The sequence below is a fragment of the Neomonachus schauinslandi genome, chromosome X (genome assembly GCF_002201575.2).
Source record: "Neomonachus schauinslandi chromosome X, ASM220157v2, whole genome shotgun sequence".
In the NCBI taxonomy this organism is placed as follows: domain Eukaryota; kingdom Metazoa; phylum Chordata; class Mammalia; order Carnivora; family Phocidae; genus Neomonachus; species Neomonachus schauinslandi.
In genome coordinates this window covers 88,279,449-88,306,672 of record NC_058419.1, presented here as the reverse complement: position 1 = coordinate 88,306,672, position 27,224 = coordinate 88,279,449, and the positions used below count along the sequence as shown (strand labels likewise).

General features: G+C 41.5%; 1 protein-coding gene across 1 annotated transcript in view; it reads right to left on the bottom strand.

Moving 5' to 3' along the window:
• Positions 1-27,224, bottom strand: part of EFHC2 (EF-hand domain containing 2) — a 191,353-nt gene that overhangs the window by 99,996 nt on the left and 64,133 nt on the right. Inside the window, exons 3-5 of the mRNA XM_021681492.1 lie at positions 17,247-17,397; positions 4,848-5,071; positions 1,645-1,896 (exon numbers count right to left, since the gene is read on the bottom strand). Of these exons, the coding sequence (XP_021537167.1) occupies positions 1,645-1,896; positions 4,848-5,071; positions 17,247-17,397 (627 nt within the window). The remainder of the gene's footprint in view (positions 1-1,644; positions 1,897-4,847; positions 5,072-17,246; positions 17,398-27,224) is intronic.

Genomic DNA, 27,224 nt, shown 5'->3' with positions numbered 1-27,224 from the left:
GTGCATAGCCCAGAGCCCCCTCTGGGACAGATCCTGCCTCCTCCCCCCAGCCCAAGCAACACAGCAGGGTTTCTGGTGGTGGGCTCAGAGAATCTGGGAGAGCCTCCCGTGAGGACCAAATAACCATCGGTTGTTTGTATCAGAAATGAGTGTCACGGTAACCTCCTCAGTCACAGTAAGAAGAAAGTTAAAAAATATTTTATCCAGGGACACCTGGGTGGCTCAGTTGGTTAAGCATCTGCCTTCAGCTCAGGTCATGATCTCAGGATCCTGGGATCTGCTTCTCTCTCTCCCTCTGCCTCCCCCCCAACATGTGCACGTGTGCTCTCTCTCTAATAAATAAATTTTAAAAATATTTAAAAAATATATTTTATCCAAATAACAAATGAAACATAACACAGAACTGTTGGAGAGGCTTTTATGTTTTTATGTGTCCTGCTAGTGTTTATAGGTTCTTAGTGGGTTTGTTTACTATATTATCCCATTTAGCTTTTATGGTTACTTCCAGAGGGAGGCCTTGTTAATAGCATTTTAGAGATAGGGAAATACACTCAGAGAAGTTAAGTGACTTGCTGAAGGTCATACAGTTTTTAAGTGGCAGACCCATAATTCTAACCCAGGTCTTCTGTCTCTGTGCTGTTTCTGCTGCACCCAAGTTACATTAGCTCTCAAATGGCCATAAACGTGTAGAAATCAGTCTCACAACTCTCTTTCAATAGTAAATAAAATGTAAAACTGTCCCTGACACTAGCCAGTAGCTACCAGCTACTCTTCTAAGAGTCACTCCTGTGCATATGCTTATCGGAGTGTCTGTGTGTGCATGTGTGCCCGTGTGTGTGTTTGTTTATTCACAACACAGACCAAAACCATGCAATCTGCTCAGTAGGCTATAGAGGCCAGAGGCCAGAGGCCAGTGCCCTACCCAAGGGCGTGAACAATTTTTTTTTTTTTTAAGATGTATTTATTTATTTATTGGTGAGGGGGTAGAGGGAGAGAGCATCTTTTTTTTTTTTTTTTTTTAAGGATTTTATTTATTTATTTGACAGAGAGAGACACAGTGAGAGAGGGAACACAAGCAGGGGGAGTGGGAGAGGGAGAAGCAGGCTTCCCGCAGAGCAGGGAGCCTGATGTGGGGCTCGGTCCCAGGACTCTGGGATCATGACCTGAGCTGAAGGCAGACGCTTAACGACTGAGCCACCCAGGTGCCCCGAGGGAGAGAGAATCTTAAGCAGACTCCACGCTGAGCAGAAGACCTCAAGATCACGACCTGAGCCAAAACCAAGAGTCGGATGCTCAACCGACTGGGCCACCCAGGCGCCCCGCAAGCAGTTCTAACTAGAGAGTCTTCTACGTTCAGAAGACGGATTATGAACTCCATGATGAATATGCACTTTCTCTCGCATTTGACTTTCTTCCTTTACTTGCCTTAATGAAACCCAGAATAGTCCTACCTCCATTTGTCATATCTTTTATGGTACTTTCACAGAGGTATCTTACTAGCACAAAATGAAGCTTTTCTAAACACCTGTACTAATCCATGGTAACTGATACATGGTCCATGGTCCCGACATGCCAGACAGTGAGTGACGAGAGTTTCTGAGCCCACAGGCAAACGCGGAAAGGGGTTCTGTGTCTGCTGCTCACCTTGGGGAGCTTTCTCCTCTGGAGGAACAATGACATAGCATCCCGGCCTGAGTTGTGTGGCATCACTTCTTTGACTTCAATGGTATCATCAGACAGGAAGTAATGCAGAATGAGTTCCCTACAGTCCCCAAACACCGAGGCTGAGTCGTCCCACAGGCAGAAAAAACGTAACACCTTCCTATCGTACTCAAGGAACTGTTTCAGGGTGTCAAAGGACTCATAGGGACGTAAGGGCTCCATGCAGTCTAGTGTCTGAAAACAGAAAAAGAAGTCAAGATCAGCAGTTGTGCACCGTCACTTCTGGGATGCAAGCAATCAGAGAACATAAAGAGATCTTGCCCCTTGACTATGCCGTGATATTTTTTTAAATGTCAATGCATTAATGACATACATGTATATACACCTGCAGCCAGTTTTCACCTTAAAAATACAGACACTCCACTAGTAGGAAGCATTTGAGATTAAACAGTATTTTGATACCCTAAAATACGCTTCGATGATGTCTTTGAAAACTGGCTTTGCTCCAAGACTTAAAATGCGTAAGAACGCACAAAACTAATGTGTGGTGACAGAAATTGGAACGGTAGTTGCCTCTCTGGGTAGGGGACTGACCGGAAGGGGGGAGAAGGGAACTTTCTTGGGTGACGGAAATAGTCCACATCTTGATTTTTGTGTCACTTATTAAACCGCATACATTTTCCAAAACTTGTTGATCTGTACGCTTAAAATCTGTATGTCTGAGCCTACGTTAATTATATCTCAACCCCCCCAAAAATCTGTCTCTTCCCTGAGAATTCATATCTGTATATCCTTCTTATTCATCCAAAGATTTTTGTAAAAGTAAAAGGGAAGAAACACAGTCACAGTTTTATTTTGCTCCAAAGCTTTACCTATCAAGGATCTGGAAGGGTGTGGAAACAGGAGCAGAGCAAATGGAGAACTTCCAAAGCCGCACAGAACTGCTGCATGGGTTCTGTCCCCCAGCCCAGGTACCTCTACTTTTGTGGGCTTCCTGATGGGGCTCTATTTGCATGTTCTCAGCCCTGTCTTGGAGCAAAACTGCCCCCATTCTATCTGATGTAGCCAAATAGGATCGTTATATAAGGAAGTGCTCACTGGCAAGGGAGAAGTAGTCTCATATCGGGTTATGTGATCGTATTTGTCAGTTTTCAGAATTTTTTATCTGTCTGGGGCAGTCTAGGGGCAGACCTACTCCAAGACTGGGAGAGACATCATGGCCTTCCAGAGGCTCTTATCCTTCTTCTTTATCCTGGATATTTAAATGAAATGATGTGACCTCTGCTTTCATTAACTGAAAAATGTTTCTTTGCATTATAAGGCCTTTAAGAAATGCATTATTGATTATACACCATTGGGGCTCTTTTCAGTTTAAGTTAAATTGTTTAATTTTAGCTTTATATTTGAAGGCAGCAAACATTGGAGAAGTAAATGCATTAAAGTCAATATAAAAGCCTCTCATTAAACTCCTAATTTTCCACAGATTGCTATATTTATTGAAGAACTTTCTCCCTGAGGGAATAAATGCAAAAATGATTTTCCCAACCTGAAAGGAAATTAGTTAAAACATTTCTTGGCTGTTCGTGGTATTTATTCTCAATTCCTGGCACAAAAGATTTCTTTCATCATAAACCTATGAAATGGCACAATGCTCTCTGTACTTAATATAATGCATCATCATCCATAATCACTATCGTATAATACCAACTGTTAGCAAATGAGTGCAGCCATCCCAGGTGCCCCGAGGGAGAGAGAATCTTAAGCAGACTCTTCTTTTAGGTTCTCTCTTCTCGTTGCATAGACTTTATGTTTATCTAGGCTCTGTCATCTAGGGCATTTTGAAAAAATAAAAATAAACCCAAACTATAAATCTGCTTATATGCCAATATACACAGGTATAATTCCATAGGAACTTCACCTTAAATATGCCAGGATCAACAACACATATTTCTCAGGAAGGCTGCATGCCTACAATATTAAATGCCTACAATAATAAAGGATAAAGCCTCTGCTGGGGCCAGGAGGTGGGAACAGATGAATGACCCTACACGCAGCTTTGAACAAGAGATCAAAGCAGAATCAAAGGAGGATTTTATTCTAAATTTCATGTTATCTTTCTGCAAGGAAATTAATTACAAGTTTTAGAAACAATAGGAATGAAACTAAACTGATCTATAGGGACAGAAATGAGAACAGTGGTTACCTATCCCTGAGTGGGAAGAGCGAATGATTGGAAAAAGCCAAGAGGGAAGTTTCCGGGGGGATGGACATGTTCTGTATCTTGATTTGGGTGTGGATGACATGGATGTATGCATTTGTTAAGACTCATCCAACTATACACTTCATTTCTGTGTATTTTACTCTCTCTAATCATACTTCAGTGAAAAAGAAAATGACAATAATCAAATTCTGGGTAGGCAGCAAAAGATTTGAGGTGAAGTCCCAGTAAGAAGACTGGCTAGGTATGTGACCTTCCACCTGACACTCGCTCTTCTGCGTATTCAGATTCTTTCGTAAAAAACACAAAATTTGGGCCAAAGGATCATTAAAAAAAAAAGACAACTATAGAAAGACAACAATACTACTACTAACACTGGTTCCTGCCTCCCTATACTAACTGGGGTCAGACTTGGAAGACAAACATCTTTTTACAACAGGGTACACCAGAATCATGGCTCTCCCCACTCCTCTAGAACATCTCTACGTCGGATGCCACCATCGCTAGAGCTGGGAGTCCTGGGGAAGGAAGAAAAAGGTATACCCAAGGCGTGGTGCAATAAATCAGTAGTGCAGAAGTAAACATTTTTCCCCAGAGTTAGGCAACCAAAATGGGGGAAAACAGGCCAGGTAATTGTGGACCTAACTCTTATACTGTCAGTGACCACAAAGCCAACTGCAGGCTCTTAGAACTTGTCCCATGTGGGCGGCTCACTGAAGACTCCTACTGTCTGGAAGGGAGACTCTCCATGGATAGGAGTGGGGTCGGGGGCAGTGAGTGAGGCTTTCCTGCCCTGAGGTCAACACCCAGAGTTCCCTCCAGCCTAGAGGAGAACAGGACCACTCCAGTGACTATGACCCCAAAAGTTCTTTCACATCTGCATCAGGAGAGCAGATACCCTTTACTGACTCTCCTTTCTGGATTCTCATTCGGAAGGCACGAACTCATGGACGTATCAACTCCTTACCTCTCTCCGCATCTTCATGTAAGGATCTTCTGGACACTGTCCCGGGGGGTTTAATTTGACTCCTATTTTCTTCAGAAAGTTTTTTGTAAACGTATCACAGTCATAAATCTTGAATGTCCAGCCATAAAAGATGATGTCTATATTGATATTGAAATGATGCACAGTATAAAACTGATCTTCATCAGGAGGTGGGAGCGAAATCCGATGACGCCGGATAAAAGTTCCTATGGTGTGGAACCAAACACAACTGTTTTATCGGGTGACTAACAAGGAAGAGGTCACAGCACATCTCCGTAACAACCCTGAATGCCATCCCACAATAGGGAAGTAGGCAAAGGGCTGGTTCTTGGAGGCAGCATTACTATGTTCAAACTCTGAGGGTACCTGAGGGAGCTGAGACTTCTGAGGTCCGTGGTATTGACCATCCTTGCATGTTATTAAAATTGCCTAACTGGTACTAGGGAAGTACTTTAATAAACCATAAAGACTAGGGAAGGAAGAGGGGCACAAACAGAGTGACCTAATGGGCCAGACACTGCCACTGTGTCTTTTTCCAGAACAAGCACTCAATGTGAGCACACTAAACAAAGCACTATGATCTCAAAGCAAAGTGCTCACAAAAATGCATCCTCTTGGCTCAAAAAAAAATTAGCTAATAAGCTTCAATATGGTAGGTGCCAACACTATGACTTACAGCTTCTATGAACATGAAGGACTTCATGCTGCTCTGAAGCTTCATGGCATCTTCTTTGCTCTAACCTCTTCGCCCACCACCCAACCACCCCTACAAAGTGAGTTATTAGAGGCTTCATCGTTTTAGACAGTATTCTGGGCCAAAGTTTCTGGATCTTTGTCCATCTTTTACTGCTAACCCTATGATGCCCCTTCACTTCTCCTCTTGAGAATATGGACCCAGGGTCCCCAAGTTAGCCACTGGCAGTAAAAAGGTTCGCTTCCTAGATGAGTGAGCCAACTACACCACACCATACCGGCCAACTTACCCAAACAGTGCTGAAACCTATTGTCAGGAATTGTTTAGGGTTTGAGATTTTATCCTACGTGCGAACTAATAAGGTAGCCTGCCACAGTTTCATGGATGTTAGTAGAAGACACAAATTGCCTTGGTTAGAGATAAACTCACAGCAATAATAGCAGCCAGAACATCAGCATGTTTTACACCAGTTTCCTGAGCCTCGAGCTCCACGGGATGACAGAGCAAGGTCCACGTAACTCCTGCCCACGTGGTGGGTTACGTTACAGGAGAGCTTAGGGACCCAAACCTTAAAATGGACAATAAGCATTCCTGCTTTCTGTCTCACAGGGAGACATTGCCTTTATTAGACTACAGTAAACATGTCCTGTCCTCCCTTTGTTCTGGAAGGAGACACCACCTCTATCTTCCAAGGCTATGAGCAAACCTGCACTTTGTCTTCAAAAGCCGTTTGCTATATAAACATCCTTGAAGAAACAGTCCAGAACAAAGAGTAGGCAGTGCCTCTGCTTGCAAGATACCCACCGAGAATGGCCTCTCAACATGTGTGACTGACTTTGGCCTAAGAATCTACTCCAAGAGTAAAGGGAAAAAGAGAAAAGGTGAGCAGAGCAAACTGAGGGTCTAGTGGTTCAAGTCAAAGTGGCTTAGGGGACCTCTGTAGGGAAGCATTTTAGTATAAAGATGTCAAGCAATCTTGTTCCTATTTTATATAGCACCAAGAATGGCACCTTTTCCTGAAGTCTAGAAATACTTCGAAATTATTCATTCCTATTCATTAAGGAACATTTAACGAATATCTTTATGTGCCAGGAACTGTGTTGAGCTCTGTTCCATTTTTCTCCTCATCATCTTTTCACTCTGTTCAGGGGACGTGAACTAAAATCATTTTCATCTTTTCTCTGTAGCAATTTTTAATTACTTGGTACATTAAATTAAAATAATAAAACTATAAAATTAGAACTGGCCTAGAATATTTTTAAATGTACTACATAAAAGATGATATAGTTTTACTGCAAAAAATTATACTTCAATTAGCCTTTAATTCATGCCACTGAAAACAGTATGCAAATTATTTAATCATTCAAGATTAGACATTTAGAACAAATTGCATAGTTAAACATCTATAAAAGCATGGGCATTTCAGGTATTTTCAGAAACCATTATATATCTCTTTAAAAATACTTATATTGTTACAGTTTTTAAGATATAAAAAATTTATTCAACAGCCAGGAGCTTGTTCAGAAATTCCATCCATCTTGCATTTGTACTTCATTATAAAAATTCAAATAAGCAAGTTGGTGCTGATTTCTGTTCAGTAAGACTTTGAATAAGAATCTTCTATTTTTCTAGGTGGAAAGAACCAGCCCACCTATAGAGCTTTCAAATAATAATAATCAAATCATCATCAGAGCCCTAGGATATGCTTTCATATACATTTTCTCATTTAATCTCCACTAATCCCATGAGGCAGATAATGCACGAAATATAAATATTCAGTTTATGGACGAGAAAAGCACGGTTCAGAGTGGTTAAGTGATATGCTCAAGGTCACGCTCTAACAAATGGCAGGAGATCTTGGACCTGGGTTTTGGGTTTTTCTTTTTTTAATTATTATTTTATTAACTTATAATGTATTATTTGTTTCAGGGGTACAGGTCTGTGACTCATCAGTCTTACACAATTCACAGCGCTCACCATACCCTCCCCAATGTCCATCACCCAGCCACCCTATCCCTCCCACCCCCCTCCACTCCAGCAACCCTCAGTCCTCAGTTTGTTTCCTGAGATTAAGAGTCTCTTACGGTTTGTCTCCCTCTCTGGTTTCGTCTTGTTTCATTTTTCCCTCCCTTCCCCTATGATCTTCTGTCTTGCTTCTCAAGTTCCTCCTATCAGTGAGATCATATGATATTTGTCTTTCTCTGATTGACTTATTTTACTTAGCATTAATACCCTCTAGTTCCATCCAAAATCTTGTCATTGCAAATGGCAAGATTTTGGGTTTCTTGATGGCTGCATAATATTCCATTGTGTGTGTGTGTGTGTGTGTGTGTGTGTGTGTATACACACACACACACCACATCTTCTTTATCCATTCATCTGTTGATGGACATCTAGGCTCTTTCCCTAGTTTGGCTATTGTAGACATTACTGCTATAAACATTGGGGTGCAGGTGCCCCTTCGGATCACTACATTTATATCTTTGGGGTAAATACCCAGTAGGGCAATTGCAGGGTCGTACAGTAGCTGTATTTTCAACTTTTTGAGGAACCTCCATACTGTTTTCCAGAGTGACTGCACCAGTTTGCATTCCCACCAACAGTGTAGGAGGGTTCCCCTTTCTCTGCATCCTCGCCAACATCTGTCGTTTCCTGACTTGTTAATTTTAGCCATTCTGACTGGTGTGAGGTGGTATCTCATTGTGGTTTTGATTTGGATTTCCCTGATGCCGAGCGATGCTGAACACTTTTTCGTGTGTCTGTTGGCCATTTGGATGTCTTCTTTGCAGAAACGTCTGTTCATGTCTTGTGCCCATTTCTTGATTGGATTAGTTGTTTTCTGTGGACCTGGGTTTTGAAGCTTTAAGTAAATACCAGCAATTTCTGGGGCGCCTGGCTCGCTCAGTTGGAAGAGCATGTGACTCTTGATCTCGGGGTCCTGAGTTCGAGCCCCATGTTGGGTGCAAAGATTACTTAAAAATAAACGCTTAACAAAATAAATAAATACAAGCACTTTCCACAGTTTGCACTGAACTATATCTCACTGAACTATAGCCACAGATTACTTAAGTGAAGGAAAGGAGGGAGCATTATAGGCAAAATGGGATAGAAATGGGGAGAAGAGCTGCCAGCCACCATGAAAAAGAGAGAGAGAAGATGGAGCTGCTCTTCCCAAAGAATAGCCTCTTTGCTCTCTAAAAGCAATTTTCTGGAGAGGGCCCACTTGCCCGCTGCAGCAATGCCCCCTCCAGGGCCACCGCATTCCCTGCACCCACCCCCCACCCCTAGGGGCCTGCACATCCCAGACCCTCACACTTCCTTATCTATGCTCCCACACCCTCACACTTACTTATCTATGCTCCCACACTTCTCTCAGATATGGTTCTCCGAAGAGGCCAGAGAAGCTCTTTGTGGTAACAAAGAAGGCCATCACCATTTATGGGTTGAAAAGAGAAGGCAGACCTAACTAAACAAGACAATTTTTAATAACAAGAAATCCAGAGTCACAATGCCATGTTTATCAGAAAACTAATGTGGGCCATTTGAAATGCACAGTTGCATCTGAGAGCTTTCAATAATGTATCCGTGGAATCTCTCAACTGTGTCCTTTGGGGTTGAAAATTTCTATTTATTGATACTTGTGTGTTTATAGTTCTCCATGATAAATGGCAGAAACTCCACCAGCAAGAATTTGTTCTAGAATATCAAAGAAATGGGCAAGAAGGCATGTCTTTGGCACACATTGAAGAGAACCTGAGATCATCAAGTATATAAATAAAAATAATGCTATAAAATGGAAAAACAAGAACAGAAGTACTATATCTGCCCTTTAAATTTTTAAACATTTGTCTTCTTGACTGCCCCATAAAGACAATTAGGGCAGGTGTCCAGGCATCGTGTGCCTGCTTTTAAGCTCCTCCTAATCCTCCTATTTTAAATCTCTCTTCCTTTTTAAAGGGCCTGCTATCTGATTATACTCTGCAAGCTTTAACTTTCTAACATTTCCCTGTGGTTTAGATCAAAATGATGATATATCCATTTATGTTTAATGCATTTTCATTTCATTCAGTTGGGACTTGCTTTGGATCTTTGCTCGTACCACTAAATTTGGTTTTTAGAAATTCACCTTCCAGAATTAAGACTCCAACCTTTTACCTCTACCTTAATTTTCCGTATGTTTAGTTCATTTTAGTAACGCTGCAGACCTAGGATCCATCTGAGTGTAGAGACAGGTATTTCTTAGGTGAATGAATATTCAACTGGAATTGCCACCTGTCACTGTGACTACTAAGTTTGTATCCTAAAAATATGAAGACCCTTCACTGGAATCAGACATGATAGAGTATCTTTTCCTCCTCTTATTGTTTACAATGATTCCTTCCCTAAAATGACTATTCCATTTGTATTTTTACAAAAGGTCCTCTTTGGAGTTTTGGTTTCATAAAAATAACTTTTCCTATATAGATAGCCTGACACCTGCCTTGTAGCAAAAGAATACAAAACTTAAAATTCTGCGTTTTTGATCATAATAAGAAAGAATAATCCTATGCAGGTCCCCCCCAGCCACCGGATGAGCGCCAAATGCTAGCTTGTTAGGTCCTCTTGCATTATTGCCTTCTTGCCGCATTTTCTCTACATACCCTAGGATCTGTTCCCAAATACCTCCCAACTCCACACCCTACCACTTTCCTACCCCTTTATCTCATGTTGTTCCTTTTGGCTATTATGCCTTCATCTTCCATCTTATCTGGAGGTACCACTCAAATGTCTTCTTCTCTAGTGGATACTGGAATTTCCTCTTCTGATCCCTCAAAGTACCTGCTACCATTTCTGATGCCTGCATTGTGTTACAGACATTGTCTCCCACTTTTCCTCTCCTTTTTTCTTTCCTCCCTCCTCTCCTTTCTTTCTTCAGCAAATATTTACTGAGTAGCCACCATGCACCAAACACCTGTCTTCACAGGCCACTGACTTACCTCCACTCTTAAATTCTCCTCTGCTCCATTCAATGACCATCCTTTCCCCAAGGTCCACCCTCTGGGGTTGCCACATTTAGCCCACTGAAATATAGGATGCCAAGTTACATTTGAATTCTAGATAAACAGTGTATAATTTTATTTTATTTTATTTTATTTTAAGATTTTATTCATTTATTTGACAGAAAGAGACACAGCAAGAGAGGGAACACAAGCAGGGGGACTGGGGGAGGGAGAAGCAGGCTTCCCGCCAAGCAGGGAGCCCGATGTGGGGCTCGATCCCAGGACCCCGGGATCATGACCTGAGCTGAAGACAGATGCTTAACGACTGAGCCACCCAGGCACCCCAACAGTGTATAATTTTAGTGTAAGTATGGCCCATGCAATATCTGGGGACATACTAAAAACTTCATTGCTTATCTGAGAGTCAAATTTAGCTAAGCATCTTGTATTTTATCTGGCAACCTTACTACCATGCCTCCTTCACTTTATGGGATGCAGTACTAAGATGTAGTGCATGCCCGGGGCGCCTGGGTGGCTCAGTTGGGGCGCCTGGGTGGCTCAGTCGTTAAGCGTCTGCCTTCAGCTCAGGTCATGATCCCAGGATCCTGGGATCGAGCCACGCATCGGGCTCCCTGCTCGGCGGGAAGCCTGCTTCTCCCTCTCCCTCTCCCACTCCCCCTGCTTGTGTTCCTGCTCTCACTCTCTCTCTAATAAATAAATAAAATCTTTAAAAAAAAAAAAAGATGTAGTGCATGCCCATTATGAATGAGTAACACATGAATGCCACATTTTGTGATTACATTTGCTTGATCAGATTATCTTAGAGTATAAAAAACACATTAAAAATGTACTGTGTTGAAGGGCCAACACAAGTCCCTAGTGGAAATCAGTGTTCTTAACCAAGGACTCACTAGGAAGTAGACGCCAGTTTATAATCTGGCCCCAGGCGTATAGAATCAGAAATTCTTGCAGTGGGCCATGAGGTTCTGATGACAGCTCTCAGCTGAGAACAATTGGTATCACCCTCATCACAAATTTATGGCAGGTTTCTCATCATTAGCCTTTCTTTAGCATAGATTAGTTTGGACTTGGTAGTATTTGACAAACAATGATTCTGTTAGACAATTAGAAGTAAAACTACTGGGATTAACCTCTGACATTCTTGGCTTGGTGTAACGTTGTTTTAACTACATTCCAACAGAACAGCAACAAATTCTATACATATGACACATCGAACCAAAAAGAGAGTGATGTTCTGGCAAGAAATAAAAGCAAGCCTTGAAGTGCGACAGTGACTTGACTTATAACGAACATAGATCTCTCTGCCAGCAAGGATTCATGAACATTAAAAATATGTCGTTCTGATTAGAAGCTGCATGTAACTGAATGCCGATTTTGGCATCATGCCTCTTTTGTTTCTGCCTTCTTCCAAATTCCCCCCGCCCCTAAAAAAAAAAAAAAAAAGACAGGATAGGAGAGGCAACTAAAAAGGAGGCTAATTCCCCCAGATGTGCTAATTTCTGGATGGTCAGTTCCACAAAAGAACAAAATGCACCTGACCTCCCATTTCATTTGGAAAATATAGAAACCCCATGGAAGTGACAGGAATATCATCCGTTTGCATCACCTAAATATGATCCTTAGCCCCTTCCCAGGGCCCACAGGTGCATGAGAAGCAGTCTCAGGCCACTTGAGACACAACTGAAAGGAACACCCCCTACCCCGTCCCACCAAGGTCTGAGCCACTGGCCCACTGAGCTTGTCTGCTCTTTTTTCCCAATCATTTCATTTTAAAAAGCCTTATTTATTTATTTATTTGACAGAGAGAGAGAGAGAGAGAGAACAAATAGGCAGAGAGGCAGGCAGAGGGAGAGGGAGAAGCAGGCTCCCCGCTGAGCAGGGAGCCCGATGCAGGGCTCGATCTCAGGACCCTGGGCTCATGACCTGAGCCGAAGGCAGACACTTAACCGACTGAGCCACCCAGGCGCCCCTTAAGTGATTTTCCAAAGTATCCTCTGTCCGAATGGACCTTCCTTAACAAGAATTATCATATTAAATATTTCAAGAAAGACCAGTTTCTTGCTGAATAAACACAGTTTGATGATAGAGTGGTGATTTGTGTTTGCTTTCCACAGTACTTGCTACAACCTGCCAGGTATCTCTGCTGACAAATTCAGTCTTGTTACATATCGTGATGACCATGTATTCCCTACACATCCCTCGAACTGTGCCTTCCCTCAGGGAAACTGATCAGAGAGAGCCTGATCAGAGAGAACCAATCAGAAATGCTGAAATTTTCAAGAGGCTTTAAAGTTGTCTTTTACTCAGAGTTGGTTGTTTCCACCCCTGAGTCTTTATGAATCACAATCCCCCCCACTCACCTAAAAATTACTTTCAAATAAATCATTATGACTAACTTCAGTTTGCCTTTGGAATCTGCCGATGTGAGATTTGAAATCAAGAGGCTGAGAGAATTGAAAAGTCTTATACAAGCCTTTCCAAGATCCCCATAGAGGTTGCATTTCATTTTTCTTCTTGGATAGTTTAGTAAAACTAAAGACTCACTATACAGGGGGCAGTAAGCTGCAGGAATATGAGCTTTCAGTTAAAAAGGAATAATAATAAAAACAAATGCAAGTCACTGATAAATGTTCAGGATGTTCTGCTACCTCCAGTCTGTCATTTGTGTAAATTTGGTGTCATGTGAGGAAGGTCATCAAACAACAAGCAAGAAGGGCCGCCTGGGTGGCTCAGTCAGTTAAGCGTCTGCCTTTGGCTCAGGTGATGATCTTGGGGTCCTGGGATCGAGTCCTGTATCAGGCTCCTTGCTCAGCGGGAAGCCTGCTTCTCCCTCTCCCACTCCCCACCCCCAATTGTGCTCGCTCTCTGACAAATAAAAAGAATTACTTCCTAACAGAAAGAAAATCCACAACTTTTAAATTCTACGACCATCTCTTTTACCTAAGTGTATTTAATTATGTGACAATACTGCCTTAGCAAAACATATTTTCTTATACATATTTTTATATTAATAATATATATTTATAAAAATTTATATTTATGTTCACTTAATTACTTTACTCTGATATTCCCTTACTAGGCTTCTTATTTTTTTTTAAAGATTTTATTTATTTATTTGACACAGAGAAAGAGCACAAGCAGGGGGTAGGGACACGGGGAGAGGGAGAAGCAGACTCCCTGATGAGCAGGGAGCCCGATGCGGGGCTTGATCCCAGGACCCTGGGATTATGACCTGAGCCAAAGGCAGATGCTTCACTGACTGAGCCACCCAGGCACTCCTTTGCTCACGTTCTCTCTCTCTCTCAAATAAATAAATAAATCCCCCCCCCCAAAAAATGACCCTAAGGAGTCTGTAGACATCTTGTTCCTTCGCAATGTGTCATACTTCCATTCAAATAAAAAGACCCAGGAGTGGACAGTATGTCAGAACACAAAGAACAAGAGGACAGCTCATATCATCTCCTCACACCAACCTTCACTTCCTCCCTCCACTAGTAAAACCAAGTACAGACACTAAATCCAATCTTCTTTCTTTTTCCACCACCTCAACAGAGCCTCTCTTCCAACGTGGTAGAATAAGCCAAATCATTCTGGTCATGATCTGGGCACCTTTGATTCACAGTCCACATCTCCAGTCTTGACTTTCTTCCTGAAAACACATCCCAAGATTCTACCTGCCTGGTGGGCCTCACCATACAGATGTCCCAACCCACGTTCAAAGGCCTCATGTGTCAAAACAAACATACCCAACCTCTACCCCCAGTGTTGCTCCTTGCACCATGCTTCTGGGTTTTATGAATGCATCACCATCTTTTCAACCACAGAGTGAGCTCTGAGGCAATCAGTTAAGGTTTAGATGAAGCAAATCACCTCTCTATGCCTGTTTCTTTTTCTGTAAAAGTTGAGAATGACCTACTTTAGATGGTCACTGGGGGATTAAATGAGATAATGCTAAAGTAGATGCTTTATCATTAGATATCCCCCTTCCTCATTCTCTATATTTAATTGTTGGTCAAGGCCTATCAAATCTGCCAGCCAAATGTCTAGAAAGTCTTTCCTCTGTTTTCTATTCCTACCATCATTGTCCTGGTTTGTTCTAACCAGAACAATTGCAAAATTCTTGGACCAGTCACCTTGCTCCCTTCCCTCTCCAACCTGCTTGCCCATAAGCTCTATGAGATGGAGGTCGTCTTACTTTTGTCCATTCTCCCAAAACCTAGCACAGTTCCTGGCACAGAGTAGACATTCAACAAACACTTCTTGGCAATGTTGACTGGCCCCAAATTCATCATCCAGACACAATGGAGCTATGTGCTAAGAAAACCTCAATCTCATGAGCACTGAAGGAAGTCCTCTGCATATTGCCTCATCACAACCTTATGCTCAGAGGCCCATGGTCCCCAAATTCCTCTGTTTCTTCCCATAGAACCCATTGTGGTATATCAACATGGCTGTAATGGGCCCAGATAAGTAGTTAGTAATGAAAAAATTTATTCCACATTGGCAGAAAATCCTAAGATATGTTAAACAACAACAATAAGTAGATAGTAAATAGAACGTGTATATGTCAAACATATAAAGAAAGGGATGGAAGGACCAGGAAATAATTAATTTTCCATTTGTATTAAATACATATGAGGCACCTGGGCTCTAAATATTCATGATGCACTAAATATACAAGAGCAGTAAATATTCATGAGTACTCAATATTCATGAGGCCTTAATTCGGCCACTCATTCATTGGTGACACCCATTCTGGCCCCATGTGTCCTTTCCCCAAGAAACAAACAAAACCCAGACTACTCAGCAAGCTTATTGGTGAGCTACAGCTGTGGCCAGGCCCACTTATCCCCTTGTCTTGCCAACAGAGTGTGTGCCAATAGCTCAAGGTCCCCTCTGTCTGTGGTCCTCCTTACTTGAACTTCCACTCTGGTCTCCAAACCACACTATTGGCAGGAAAAGCTGACACAGCAAAGACAGACTGGACCATTGTCTACCCCAGGATTCAGGCAGAGTCGTCCTTCCACCCACTTGTACCTTGTCCTGTGTGTGTGAACTTACCCCGTTTCTTTGCCCTTGCTTCTCATTGTGTATTTTGAATTGTTTTAGTGCCTCATGTGATTGATGCATTTTCATTTGGTCCAGGAGGCTTTGTTCTGTGGCCTCTGGGAAAGCCTACAGGCACGCTTCTTGGAGGCCATCACAGCATCGAGATAATACCCCCCACAGTACTCTGGCTGCTGGGTAGAGAACAGGTTGTAGGAGGCGCAGAAATGGATGCAGAGAGACCTATCAGGCAGCTATTCTATTCTTCTAGTCAAGAAATGAAGGCAGCTTGGGTTAGTAGGGTAGCAAAGGGCATAGAGAGACATAGATTCAGGATATGTTTTGCTAGCAGAATGCAGAACAAGGATGGTGGGTGTGAACAATTAGGGAATGTCAAAGGAGTAGAGACTGTAGTGGAGAAGGCAATTTCATGGCTTAAGGTGTTGAAGATGGCAATACTCCAGGAAAGACAGAGACAATAAATGTACCTAAGAATCATGGCTCCTGAGGGCTCGAAGTGGTCTTCAAAGGTCATCTACACCAACCACCAAACGAATACCTGACTCCCCTCACCATACCTCTACTAAGCTATCAGTGAAAAATAACCCCCGACCTGCCCCCAGGGCCATTCATCTATACCAAGGATGAAACAAATATGGGATACCCCTCTCCTCCCCTACACCCGACCCTGACCCCCATGCTCATCCCGAACCATCCACTACAACCTCTGGCAGCTCTCTGCTAGAAAATTATTCTTCTTACCAACCTACATTCTGACCCCCTAGGTCCTATCCTTGAGGATACAGAAAATTAGGTCACCCTTCCTCCCCATGGCAGCCCTTCAGGTTCCTGAAGACATTTCCTAGGCACACCAGAGTCTTCCCTTTATGGACAAATATCCCTTTCACTCTTCTACCTTACACACGACAAATTTTCAGTCCTTTTAACCACTGTGGTTGCTGTCCCCTGAACATATCCAGATCTCAGCACTGTCCCAAGCGAAGAGCTCATAGCACAAACAGAAGAAATCAGTCATCTCCCTCGATCTCCACCCTACTTCTAATAATGCAATTTAGGATTAGCTCCTCTGGTGGCCACGGTGCAGAGTTAACTCTTGTCTGGTTAAAATGGACTATGGATAAAGGTGACTGGCATACAGGGGGTGAAGAAGCAATGACCCTCTGCTGAAGAACCATCAGAGTCTCTAGTGAACAGGTATGAGGAGGAGGAGAGGGAGGCTGGAGCAAACGGCAGCGAATTCAAAAAAGAAAAGAGTACCAATCTGGAAGGGGCAGTGGACAACAGTCTCCTCTCTTCTCCTGAAAGTGTTATGAAAGCAGTAGTATGGTCATGGTAAAAAGACCAGAGACACAGGGGAGTCTGCTCATACTAGAGCAATGCCTGACAGAAAATGAATATGCCATACAAGAGTGAGTGAAATGGTCCATGGTGAGGTGTGGGGGGTAGAAAGTGGGTAAGTCACCATCAACGACTACAAGCTACCAGCATGTTTATGTTCACTGTCACCAACAAGTTAGACATCTTACAAGTACACGGCATCTTTTAAAAAGCTAGAGAAAGGCAGTATATAAAGGCAGGCATCGGAAGTAAGAGAAGCAGAACTCTGCTTTAAATAGATACCTTGAAGCATTCCACTATTTTTCAATGCTGGTTCATTTACTTGAATTGTGTCATCTTCAAGGTAGAAGTAGATTTTATAGCGTCTGATTCTATAGTTTTCTTGACTTCTATCAGGCACTTCATCTTCTAAATAGGCATCAAAAGATAATACCTGTTGGAATCATAATTGGAAACTAAGAAATGAAAAAAATTCAGCAAACTCAGAATCAATACAGCTACTGCCTGCATACTTGTTAATGTAAAAACAAAAATTGAGATTTTTCCAAAAACATTCTACACATCAGCTCTGAGAATAGACACACAATCTAAGTTACCATATATAAAGATTATATTTGCATCACCATCAGATTAGAATAAGGACACGATATTCAAGCCACAAACCCATCATTCAGTTCTACTATAAACTGAGCTAGTTTCTGGCTTTGGAATTTCACAATGGGATTCTAGATGTAGGTTATGGTAGGATCCCCCCTTAGCCATGGTTTTGCATCCTGCAGTTTCAGTTACCTGCAGTCAGTTGGGTCCAGAAGCAGATGATCCTCCTTCTGCCCTATGTTCAGGTCAATAGGAGCCTACCACTGGGGTGCCTGAGGGGCTCAGTCGATGAAGCATCTGCCTTCAGCTCAGGTCATGATCCCGGGGTCCTGGGATCGAGCCCTGCATCGGGCTCCCTGCTCAGCGGGGAGCCTACTTCTCCTTCTCCCTCTGCCCCTCCCCCCGCAAGCTCCTGCTCCCTCCCTTCCTCTCTCTCTCCCCCTCAAATAAATAAATAAAATCTTTAAAAAAATAGGAGGCTACCACTACATCACAATGCTTACATCATCCACCTCACTGCATTTCATCATGTAGGTGTGTTACCATCTCACATCATCACAAGAAGAATGAGTACAGTAGGAGAAGATATTTTGAGGGACAGACCACGTTCACATAGCTTATTATAGGATATTGTTATAATTGTTCTATTATTACTTATTGTTGTTAATCTCTTACCGTGCTAATTTTACCAATTAAACTTCATCATAGGTATGTATGCATAGGAAAAAAACAGTATATATAGGGTTCAGTATTACCTGTGGTTTCAGGCATCCACTGGGGGTTTTGGAACATATACCCCTTGGATGTGGGGGGCACTACTACATAGAGAAGATAATATTCTTTCTGAATATTCTTTCAATAGACAGATCTGAAATCCTTTCAGTGCACTGGAGAGCCCAACTTAAACTTCTTCAGGAACTTCAAAGAGCCTCGCTTAATGTCGACCAGTCTCATCTTACAGTGTGTATGTGCTGGGGGGAGGGGAGTGTTGGAGAGGGACTCAGGTGGCAGAGGTGGATTCTAAAATAATTACAGTAAAAATCAGGGGCACTCAGTTGGTTGAGTGTCCAACTCTTGATTTTGGCTCAGGTCATGATTCGAGGGTCCTGAGACTGAGCTCCATGTTGAGCCCCATGTCAGGCTCGGTGCTCAATGGGGAGTCTGCTTCTCTCCCTCTCCCCCTCTTCCTGCTCATGCCCTCTCTCTCTCAAACAAATAAATCTTTTTTAAAAAATAAAATAAAGTAGTTACAGTAAAAATCAGAGATCATCAAAACGACCCTTGAAAATTCTTTAACCATTTTGGAAAACTGGGCCTCTCAGTAAGCATAGCGCAACCCATTTTTCTTCCATGTTGAAGCAGAAGACTACTGCCTCTTCAGTTGAAGACCAGATGAAATAGCTTCCTTAGGCTTAGATGCCATGTTGTAAGAATAATATGTATCTTTAACCATTGGAATCACTCTCAACATAGCAACCAGATCACACTTTCAAGCTTGCCCTGGGACACATGCTCCTTGAGAGCTCCATTTTAATATTCCCTCTGCTGTCATTTTTCTAATCAATTTTTATAATTAGAGCTGTAAAAGTTAATGGTGTATATGATGTAATACTACGGTAATTCAACATGGATAATATGATCTATATGAGTCAGTCTGTTAAGTACAATTTACCCTCTTAGGGTGGTCAGTTACCCTAATTAGGAATATATGCTCCAGGAGTAGCAAATTTCTATCAGAAGCCCACACTTCAGAAGTGGCTGACAAAATGCCTCAGTAGTTTATCTTTGATCAACACAGGAAACATTGTTAATTACCATAAAGGATGTTAGAAATGAGTTGTAGTTAAATGACTGTATTCAAAATGAATGGATCAGTTACAAATATTGACGAGGCACGGTCTTTACTGAAACAAGTTCTAACAATCTAGTGAACCCAGAGATCTCTTCCCTTTCAAAATGGCACCTTTGGCTTCATTCCAAAATGGCCCTACGTTTAGTTACTTTCTTGGAAAATTCATCTGGCCTGCCTCCAGTTAGGAGGTTAGCTAAACCCACTTTTAGAATGCTGTCATATTTGTGTTGAGTGAACATTTCCGGTAAAATGCTGTTGGATGGGTATAGGGTTTCCTTCTGGGGTGATGAAAATGTCTTGGAACTGGTTAGAAGTGATGGTTACACAACACTGTGAATATACTAGATAGCACTAAACTGCATACTTTAAAATGGCTAATGGTTAATTTTATGTTATGTTGATTTTGCCTCAATTAAAAACAAAGATGTTAGGGTGCCTGGGTGGCTCAGTTGGTTGAGCATCCGACTCTTGATTTCGGCTAAGGTCATGATCTTGGGATCCTGAGATCGAGCCCTGTGTCAGGCTCCGCACTCAGCAGGGAGTCTGCTTGAAGATTCTCTCCCCCTCTCCCCATGCCCCCCCCCTCGCATGTTCTCTCCTCTCTAATACATAAATCTTTAAAAGAAAAAGATGTTGGACACTGAATTGTGTTGGACATATTAAAATGGTAACTTCTATGTTACATGAACTATATCTCAATTAAAAAAAAAGGAAAGGAGAAAAAAATACTGGAAGGCCTAAAAGGACAAGCGAGCTGGAGCTTCTCTGAGCTTTCAGTAAAGGGAGTGAGAGGGAGCAGAATATGTCACCCCAGAACGTGCCACTTTTGGCATGTGGGTTATTTCAACCTGAAGACAACTGGGGCCGAGCAGACTCCAGAAGAACTTTTTACCTCCCCCTTAACTGCTTCAAAGAATTTAGACAGGGACCCTGTGCCAGCAAACAAGCCATTACCAGAGAAAACTTTTTCTATCAGAAAGACTTATCTGCATGGCATGGCAAACATTTGTTCTGCTCATGTTGTCAATTGTCTTCCTCCTCTTTGAAGTCTCAGACCCCTATACCCTTTTTCCTTAGTTCTGGATGGTAGACAAGCCTCAATTACCTGACTGCCTCTGAGTCTTCATATCTTTGTGGGGCTCCCATAGGTATGTAATTAAATTTGTTTTTCTCTTGTTAATCTGTCTTATGACAATTCAATTATTAGACCAGCCAAAGAACCTAGATTCTGCCCCTTAGAGTCAATCTGAAACTTTTTGTTTTTGCATTATAGTTGGATAGGAAAGCATGGAGAGAATATTCATCACTTTCACCTACACCTCTATGTATTGAATGCCATTGGTATAAATTTGTGAATGAGCAAACTGGTATAGATCAGTTGACAACACTGTCATTTACGTAATGATTAAACATTTAACAGGGGGCGCCTGGGTGGCTCAGTCGTTAAGTGTCTGCCTTTGGCTCAGGTCATGATCCCTGGGGTCCTGGGATCGAGCCCTGCATCGGGCTCCCTGCTCTGCGGGAGGCCTGCTTCTCCTTCTCCCACTCCCCCTCCTTGTGTTCCCTCTCTCATTGTGTCTCTCTCTGTCAAATAAATAAATAAAATCTTTAAAAAAAAAAAAACATTTAACAGTCAAATAATACATTAAAAAAGAATGAAGGAGGCTAAATAAAAAGGAAGGGAGAATAAAAGATATTATTTTAGGCTGGGCTTCAGTAGAAGAGGGATAGACTGATATTTTATGTTCTGGTCCCCTGAGAACACAGGGCTGCCAGACTGCCAGCATGAAAGTGAAGGACGGCAGAATTTGTCACCCCAAAATACACCTCTTTGGCATAAGAATTATTTTAGACTGGTTATTTAAAAAAAAACAAAAAACTGCAAACACAGGAGCAGCTTTGAAAACAAAGCTTCTGTAAGAGACATTTACATTTATGCGGGAAATCTCCATTTGTAAGGGTGTCTCCCTCTCTGTACCCAGAAGAAAAAGAAGACCCTAAATCTCTAGAAACTCCTATCAATGGAGAAGACAACAACGTAAATCTGCATAGCAGGGACGCCTGGGGGTTCAGTTGGTTGAGCATCCTAGACTCTTGATTTCGTCTCAGGTCATCATTTCATAGGTGATGAGACCAAGCCCCAGGCTGGGCTCTGCACTCAGTGGGGAGTCTGCTTGAGATCTTCTCCCTCTGCGCCCCCCCCCCACATTGTGCTCTCTCGTTCTCTCTCTCAAATAAATAATTAAATCTTTTTAAAAGCTGTATAACAACTTTACTCTTATTTACTGTCCCTTTTCTGGTAAACCTCCCATAACTGACTCCCCACCCCCCAGCACCTTTTGTTTTTATGGTATTTAAGGTGAGGGCTTGGGCCATTTAGGGGAATTACTCAGTTTTCCTGGGTCTCCCCCATGTGTATACTTTATTAAGCTTTTGCTTGTTTTTCTCCTGTTAATCTGTCTCTTTATTACAGGGGTGTCTCTGCTAAGAACCTAGAAGGTAGAGAGAATAGGACTTTTCCTCCCCTACAAAAGGTAGAGAGCAAGTCAGAGTGGTAGAGACTGAAAGATAGAAAAGGGAGAGAGGAAACTGTAAAATGTAGCAAAGTAGAATACCAGGGAAGAGGCACCAAACAGATTAAAAGTGATCTCACAAAGATAAAACACCTCATTGCAGAGGAATGTGAGGTACCAGAAACTCCAGAGAGAAGGACCTAAAATAAAAAACTGCTAGAAATAACAATTTATAGAAACATAATTATGATACAGGGTTTCATCATAATTTTTATGATGTCAAGCAGAGATTGGATAAATAAGGTCCTAGAGGATGTAATTGGCTGTAATTTTCTTGAAAATGGAATGTAAATATCATTTGGCAGGGCATGTGATCGTCAGTTCCCCACAGGCTTCTGCAAGCCCTACTGTATTATACAGGGTTACCTGCCTGAGCCCCCAAGGCAATTTGAATTTTTGATGCTAGCCTAGAGGATATAAAATCTGAAATCAATTTGTTTTAAATAATAGATACATGGCATTTCTTCATTATAAAGGAAACATTTTAAATGTTAAGATTTGGGAGACGAACCATGAGAGACGATGGACTCTGAGAAACAAACTGAGGGTTTTAGAGGGGAGGGGGTGGGGGGATGGGTTAGCCTGGTGATGGGTATTAAAGAGGGCACGTACTGCATGGAGCACTGGGTGTTATACGCAAACAATGAATCATGGAACACTACATCAAAAACTAATGATGTAAGGTATGGTGATTAACATAACATAATAAAATTTAAAAAAAAAAAAAGATTTCAGAAACCAGGATCTTCTTACAATTGAAGGCAAAAGGAGCTCAAAGCAGCCAGAGTGTGCTTCAGCGAGGTGGGCACCTGGTTGTAACTTGATGTAAGTTGTGAATTTCGCCTGGTGGGAAAAGAGTTAATCCTATTTTCATGTCAATTGAGCTATTCACTTTGCATTTCATATCCCAAATAGCTGGATTTTAACATCGATTTGGATTCTAATTTCCACTTAAATTGTTTTCAGAATGATTATTGTCTGATGCAGCACTGACACACAAAATAATTGTGTGTAGAAGATTGTCCGTCACAGGCTATGCAATGCAATCCTGAGGCAAAAGCCGAAGCCGAATCTCTCTGAATAAATCAGAGAATTTTTAAAGATGGTGAGGTTGGTGTGACCAATGCATGAGTCATAAAGTCTGTATTACTCAGAAACTCAACATCTAAGTGTCAAAAATTTACAGCTGAATTTCGAGAGAAACTGTCAGGAAAGAGATGAAACACCAGTAATGTTCAATAAGGCTCAACAGTCTATAAAGAGACCAGCATCACTAGTCTAAGTTGAAAATGCTTAGGTTCTATTTGATGAAAAAGGCTCAGACAAATCGTGGGGTCCTAAAAAAGAAGGTGTATAACAGCACGGATAAACGCATAGCTGTTACAGGTTGGTAGACAATACAAATTCTGTACATTTAATGTGGTGCTGTTTATTCTACCCGAAAAAGCTGTGATTAAGCCAGTGATTTCTTTTATGATTATAGAGTCTTAGAATTAAGAAAATAAACCATAAGAGATTTGGTATTGCATATAAAGGATGGCTCCCTTATACATGACAATGAGATATTTATAGAAATTTATCATATGTGAAGGGAAACAGAATATGACACCCCCCCAAAATGCTTCTTTGGCCTGAGATTTACCTTAAACGGATTCTTTTTAAGAAACAGCCCTCAAATAAATAAAATTGAAAAAAAGAAAGAAAAAAAGAAAAAGAAACAGCAGACCTGCTCTGAAATCCAAGTAAAAGTGATCCATTTGTAAGAGACATTTACATGTATAAGGGAAATCTCCATTTGTAAGGGTGCCTCCCTCTCTGCACCCGGAAAAGGAGGAGGAGCAAACACCTCTAGAAACTCTTTTAACAGTTGAGAAGGAAGGGACTTAAGTCTGCATAACAACCCTACCCTTGTTTACTGTGCTTTGCTTGATTACCCCCCACCCCACAACTTGCGCCCCATCCACAACATCCTCTTTCTCATCTTTAGCTGGAAATGATATTTAAGGTGGTGGCTTGGGCCATTTGTGGGAGTTACTCAGTTTTCCTGCGTCTCTCCCATGTACACAGGAAGTATACAGGTTACGAAACTACTTTTTGTTTTTTTCTTGTTATTCTGTGTTATATTATAGGGGCATCTTAGCTCAAGCACCTAGCAGGGTAAAGGGAAAATGATTTTTCCTCCCCTACATAGGCTAATTTACAAAAAATTCTAATAAATTGAACATAAAGAAATTATGTAAGTTCTAGTCATGAATCACAAGTACAACTAGAAATGTATTATGTAACTATAAACAAAAATTCTCACTAAAATTATTGTGCTAAAGGTAAATTTTAAAATACAAAAAATAAGTATAGAATCTAATAAAATTTAAAGATGTACAAACCTACAAAATTTAGGTGAATCCATCATCTTGGGCGAATTACTGGGTTTAGATTATTACATAAAAGAATTTAGAGTTAAAGAGAGCTTACTCAGTTCAATGTTCTAACTCAACTATTCTCAGCCTTGGCTCTGCATGATGAAATAAGAAAAAAAGGAAAAAGAAAGAAAGAGAGAAAGAAAGAAAAGGAAAGAAAGAAAGAAAAAAAAACAAAGAAAGAAAGAAGAAAGAAAGAAAGAAAAGAAAGAAAGAGAAAGAAAAAACAAACGAACCAGACCCAAGCCTAAGTAAATTAAATCAGAATCTTGGGGGCAGGTAATGATGATGAGAACAAAGGCCAAAGAAATGTAGATAAAATTAAATCTCCTCACAACTTGTAGCCTACTGCAAAATACTTGAGACGGGCAGAGTGTGACATTCCTCCAGGAACTCACAACTGCCTTAACATTAATGCTTTGCTTATATTTCACGTATGAGTGAAACCATATGATAATTGTCTTTCTCTGCACTGAACATAATAAAAAACTAAAAAATAAAAGTAAAAATAAAAAAACAAAACCATTAATGCTTTACTACAGGCCAAAAGCAACCTTAGCTTGACAATAGCCAGACCTCCAGGATCTTGTTAAGTCTTCCCTAACATAAGAAAATCCTTTCGCAAATAGCCTTTATCTCTGCATCCTCCCAACTTAAAAGTAGATCATCAATTGCTCCCCACAATCCCAGGGCAGCTTTTCCTGCCCACAGGTCCTGTCCCTGTGCTTTAATAAAAATACCTTTTTTCCACTAAAAATGACCCTTCTATCCCAGCCCACATCACATCAGGTGAGAGGGGCATTTGTAATTTTTTTTTTTTAAGATTTTTATTTATCTGACAGAGAGAGACACAGCGAGAGAGGGAACACAAGCAGGGGGAGAGGGAGAGGGAGAAGCAGGCTCCCCGCTGAGCAGGGAGCCCGATGCGGGGCTCGATCCCAGGACCCTGGGATCATGACCTGAGTCAAAGGCAGACGCTTAACCGACTGAGCCACCCAGGCGCCCGCATTTGTATTTTTTTAAAAAGCAACCTGGGTAATTCTGAAATGTAGTCAAGAGTTTTGACTCCGTGAGCAATGAATTAAGCAAAACTTTTTGGAACTGTAAAAATCTGTCATAAGGAAAACAAGTAGAAAGCAAAAAGGAGGGGCGCCTAGGTGGCTCAGTCATTAAGCATCCATCTCTGGCTCAGGTCATGATCCCAGGGTCCTGGGATCAAGCCCCACATTGGGCTCCCTGCTTGGTGGGAAGCCTGCTTCTCCCTCTCCCACTCCCCCTGCTTGTGTTCCCTCTCTCGCTGTGTCTCTCTCTGTCAAATAAATAAAATAAAATCTTTAAAAAAAAAAAAGAAAGCAAAAAGAGTAAGAGCATAAATAGAAAAATTTGAAAGGAAAAAAACAACTGCAATAAGTAGATTCAAGAGTTTCTTTAATAAATAAAATAGATAAAATTCTAGCAAAGATAACCAAGAAAGTAGGGTGCCTGGGTGGCTCAGTTGGTTAAGCGTCTGCCTTCAGCTCAGGTCATGATCCCAGGGTCCTGGGATCGAGTCCCACATCGGGCTCCCTGCTCAGCGGGGAGTCTGCTTCTCCCTCTACCCTCCCCCCTGCTCGTGATCTCTCTCTCTCTCTCTCTCTAGTAAATTTTTAAAACTTCAAAAAAAAGATAATCAAGAAAGTATAAAGTCTGAAATGAAATATGGCATAACATAAAAATGTAATAAATTATAAGATAGAAATCATCTTAATATATCATGCAAGCTTTTATGAAGATAATTTTTAAAACCCCAATAAGTGATTTTTTAAGAACCGTGAATTATCAAAACACAAGGAACGAACTATAACCAAGTAAGAAGTGGAAAAAACTACCAAAGAACTGTCCCAACAAAAAGCTCCAACCAGGATGATTTACTAATGGATTCTTTCAAACTTTCAAGGAAAAGAAAATTACCCGATTATATAACTCCCCCAGATACCAAAACAGATGGAAAGCCGCGAAGTGAATTCCAATGCCCGATAGACATACCATTAAAAAGTCAACTATGGAGCAGTAGTCCTCACCTCGGCTGCACGTGAGAATCACCCATAGAGCTCTTTAAACTCCTGTTGCTTGGGCCATATCCACACCCCCCCACACACACACGTACGCACACACAGTGGAATCAGAGTCTTTCCGAGCAGGCCCAAGCATTACTGATTTTTAAAGCTCCCCAGGTGATAGAAGTGTGCAAGCCTGCTCCAGACAATTTCACTACTTATGACTTAAAATACAAGCAAACAGAATTCAATAGCCCTACAACGGTTATAAGCCACCTGCACAAAGTACAGCGTTTTCCTACCCCATACATTTTAAAATACAAGAGTGGGGTGGCTGGGTGATAGACCTTGGGGAGGGTATGTGCTATGGTGAGCGCTGTGAATTGTGTAAGACTGTTGAATCACAGACCTGTACCTCTGAAACAAGTAGTACATTATATGTTAAGAAAAAAAAAAAAAAGAAGATAGCAGGAGGGGAAGAATGAAGGGGGGGAATCGGAGGGGGAGATGAACCATGAGAGACGATGGACTCTGAAAAACAAACTGAGGGTTCTAGAGGGGAGGGGGGTGGGGGGATGGGTTAGCCCGGTGATGGGTATTAAGGAGGGCACGTACTGCATGGAGCACTAGGTGTTATACGCAAACAATGGATCGTGGATCACTACATCAAAAACTAATGGTGTAATGTATGGTAATTAACATAACATAATAATAAAAAAACAAAAAAAAATAAAATACAAGAGTGATTCCTTAACAAGACTGAAAAGCACCTGTTCTGAAACAAC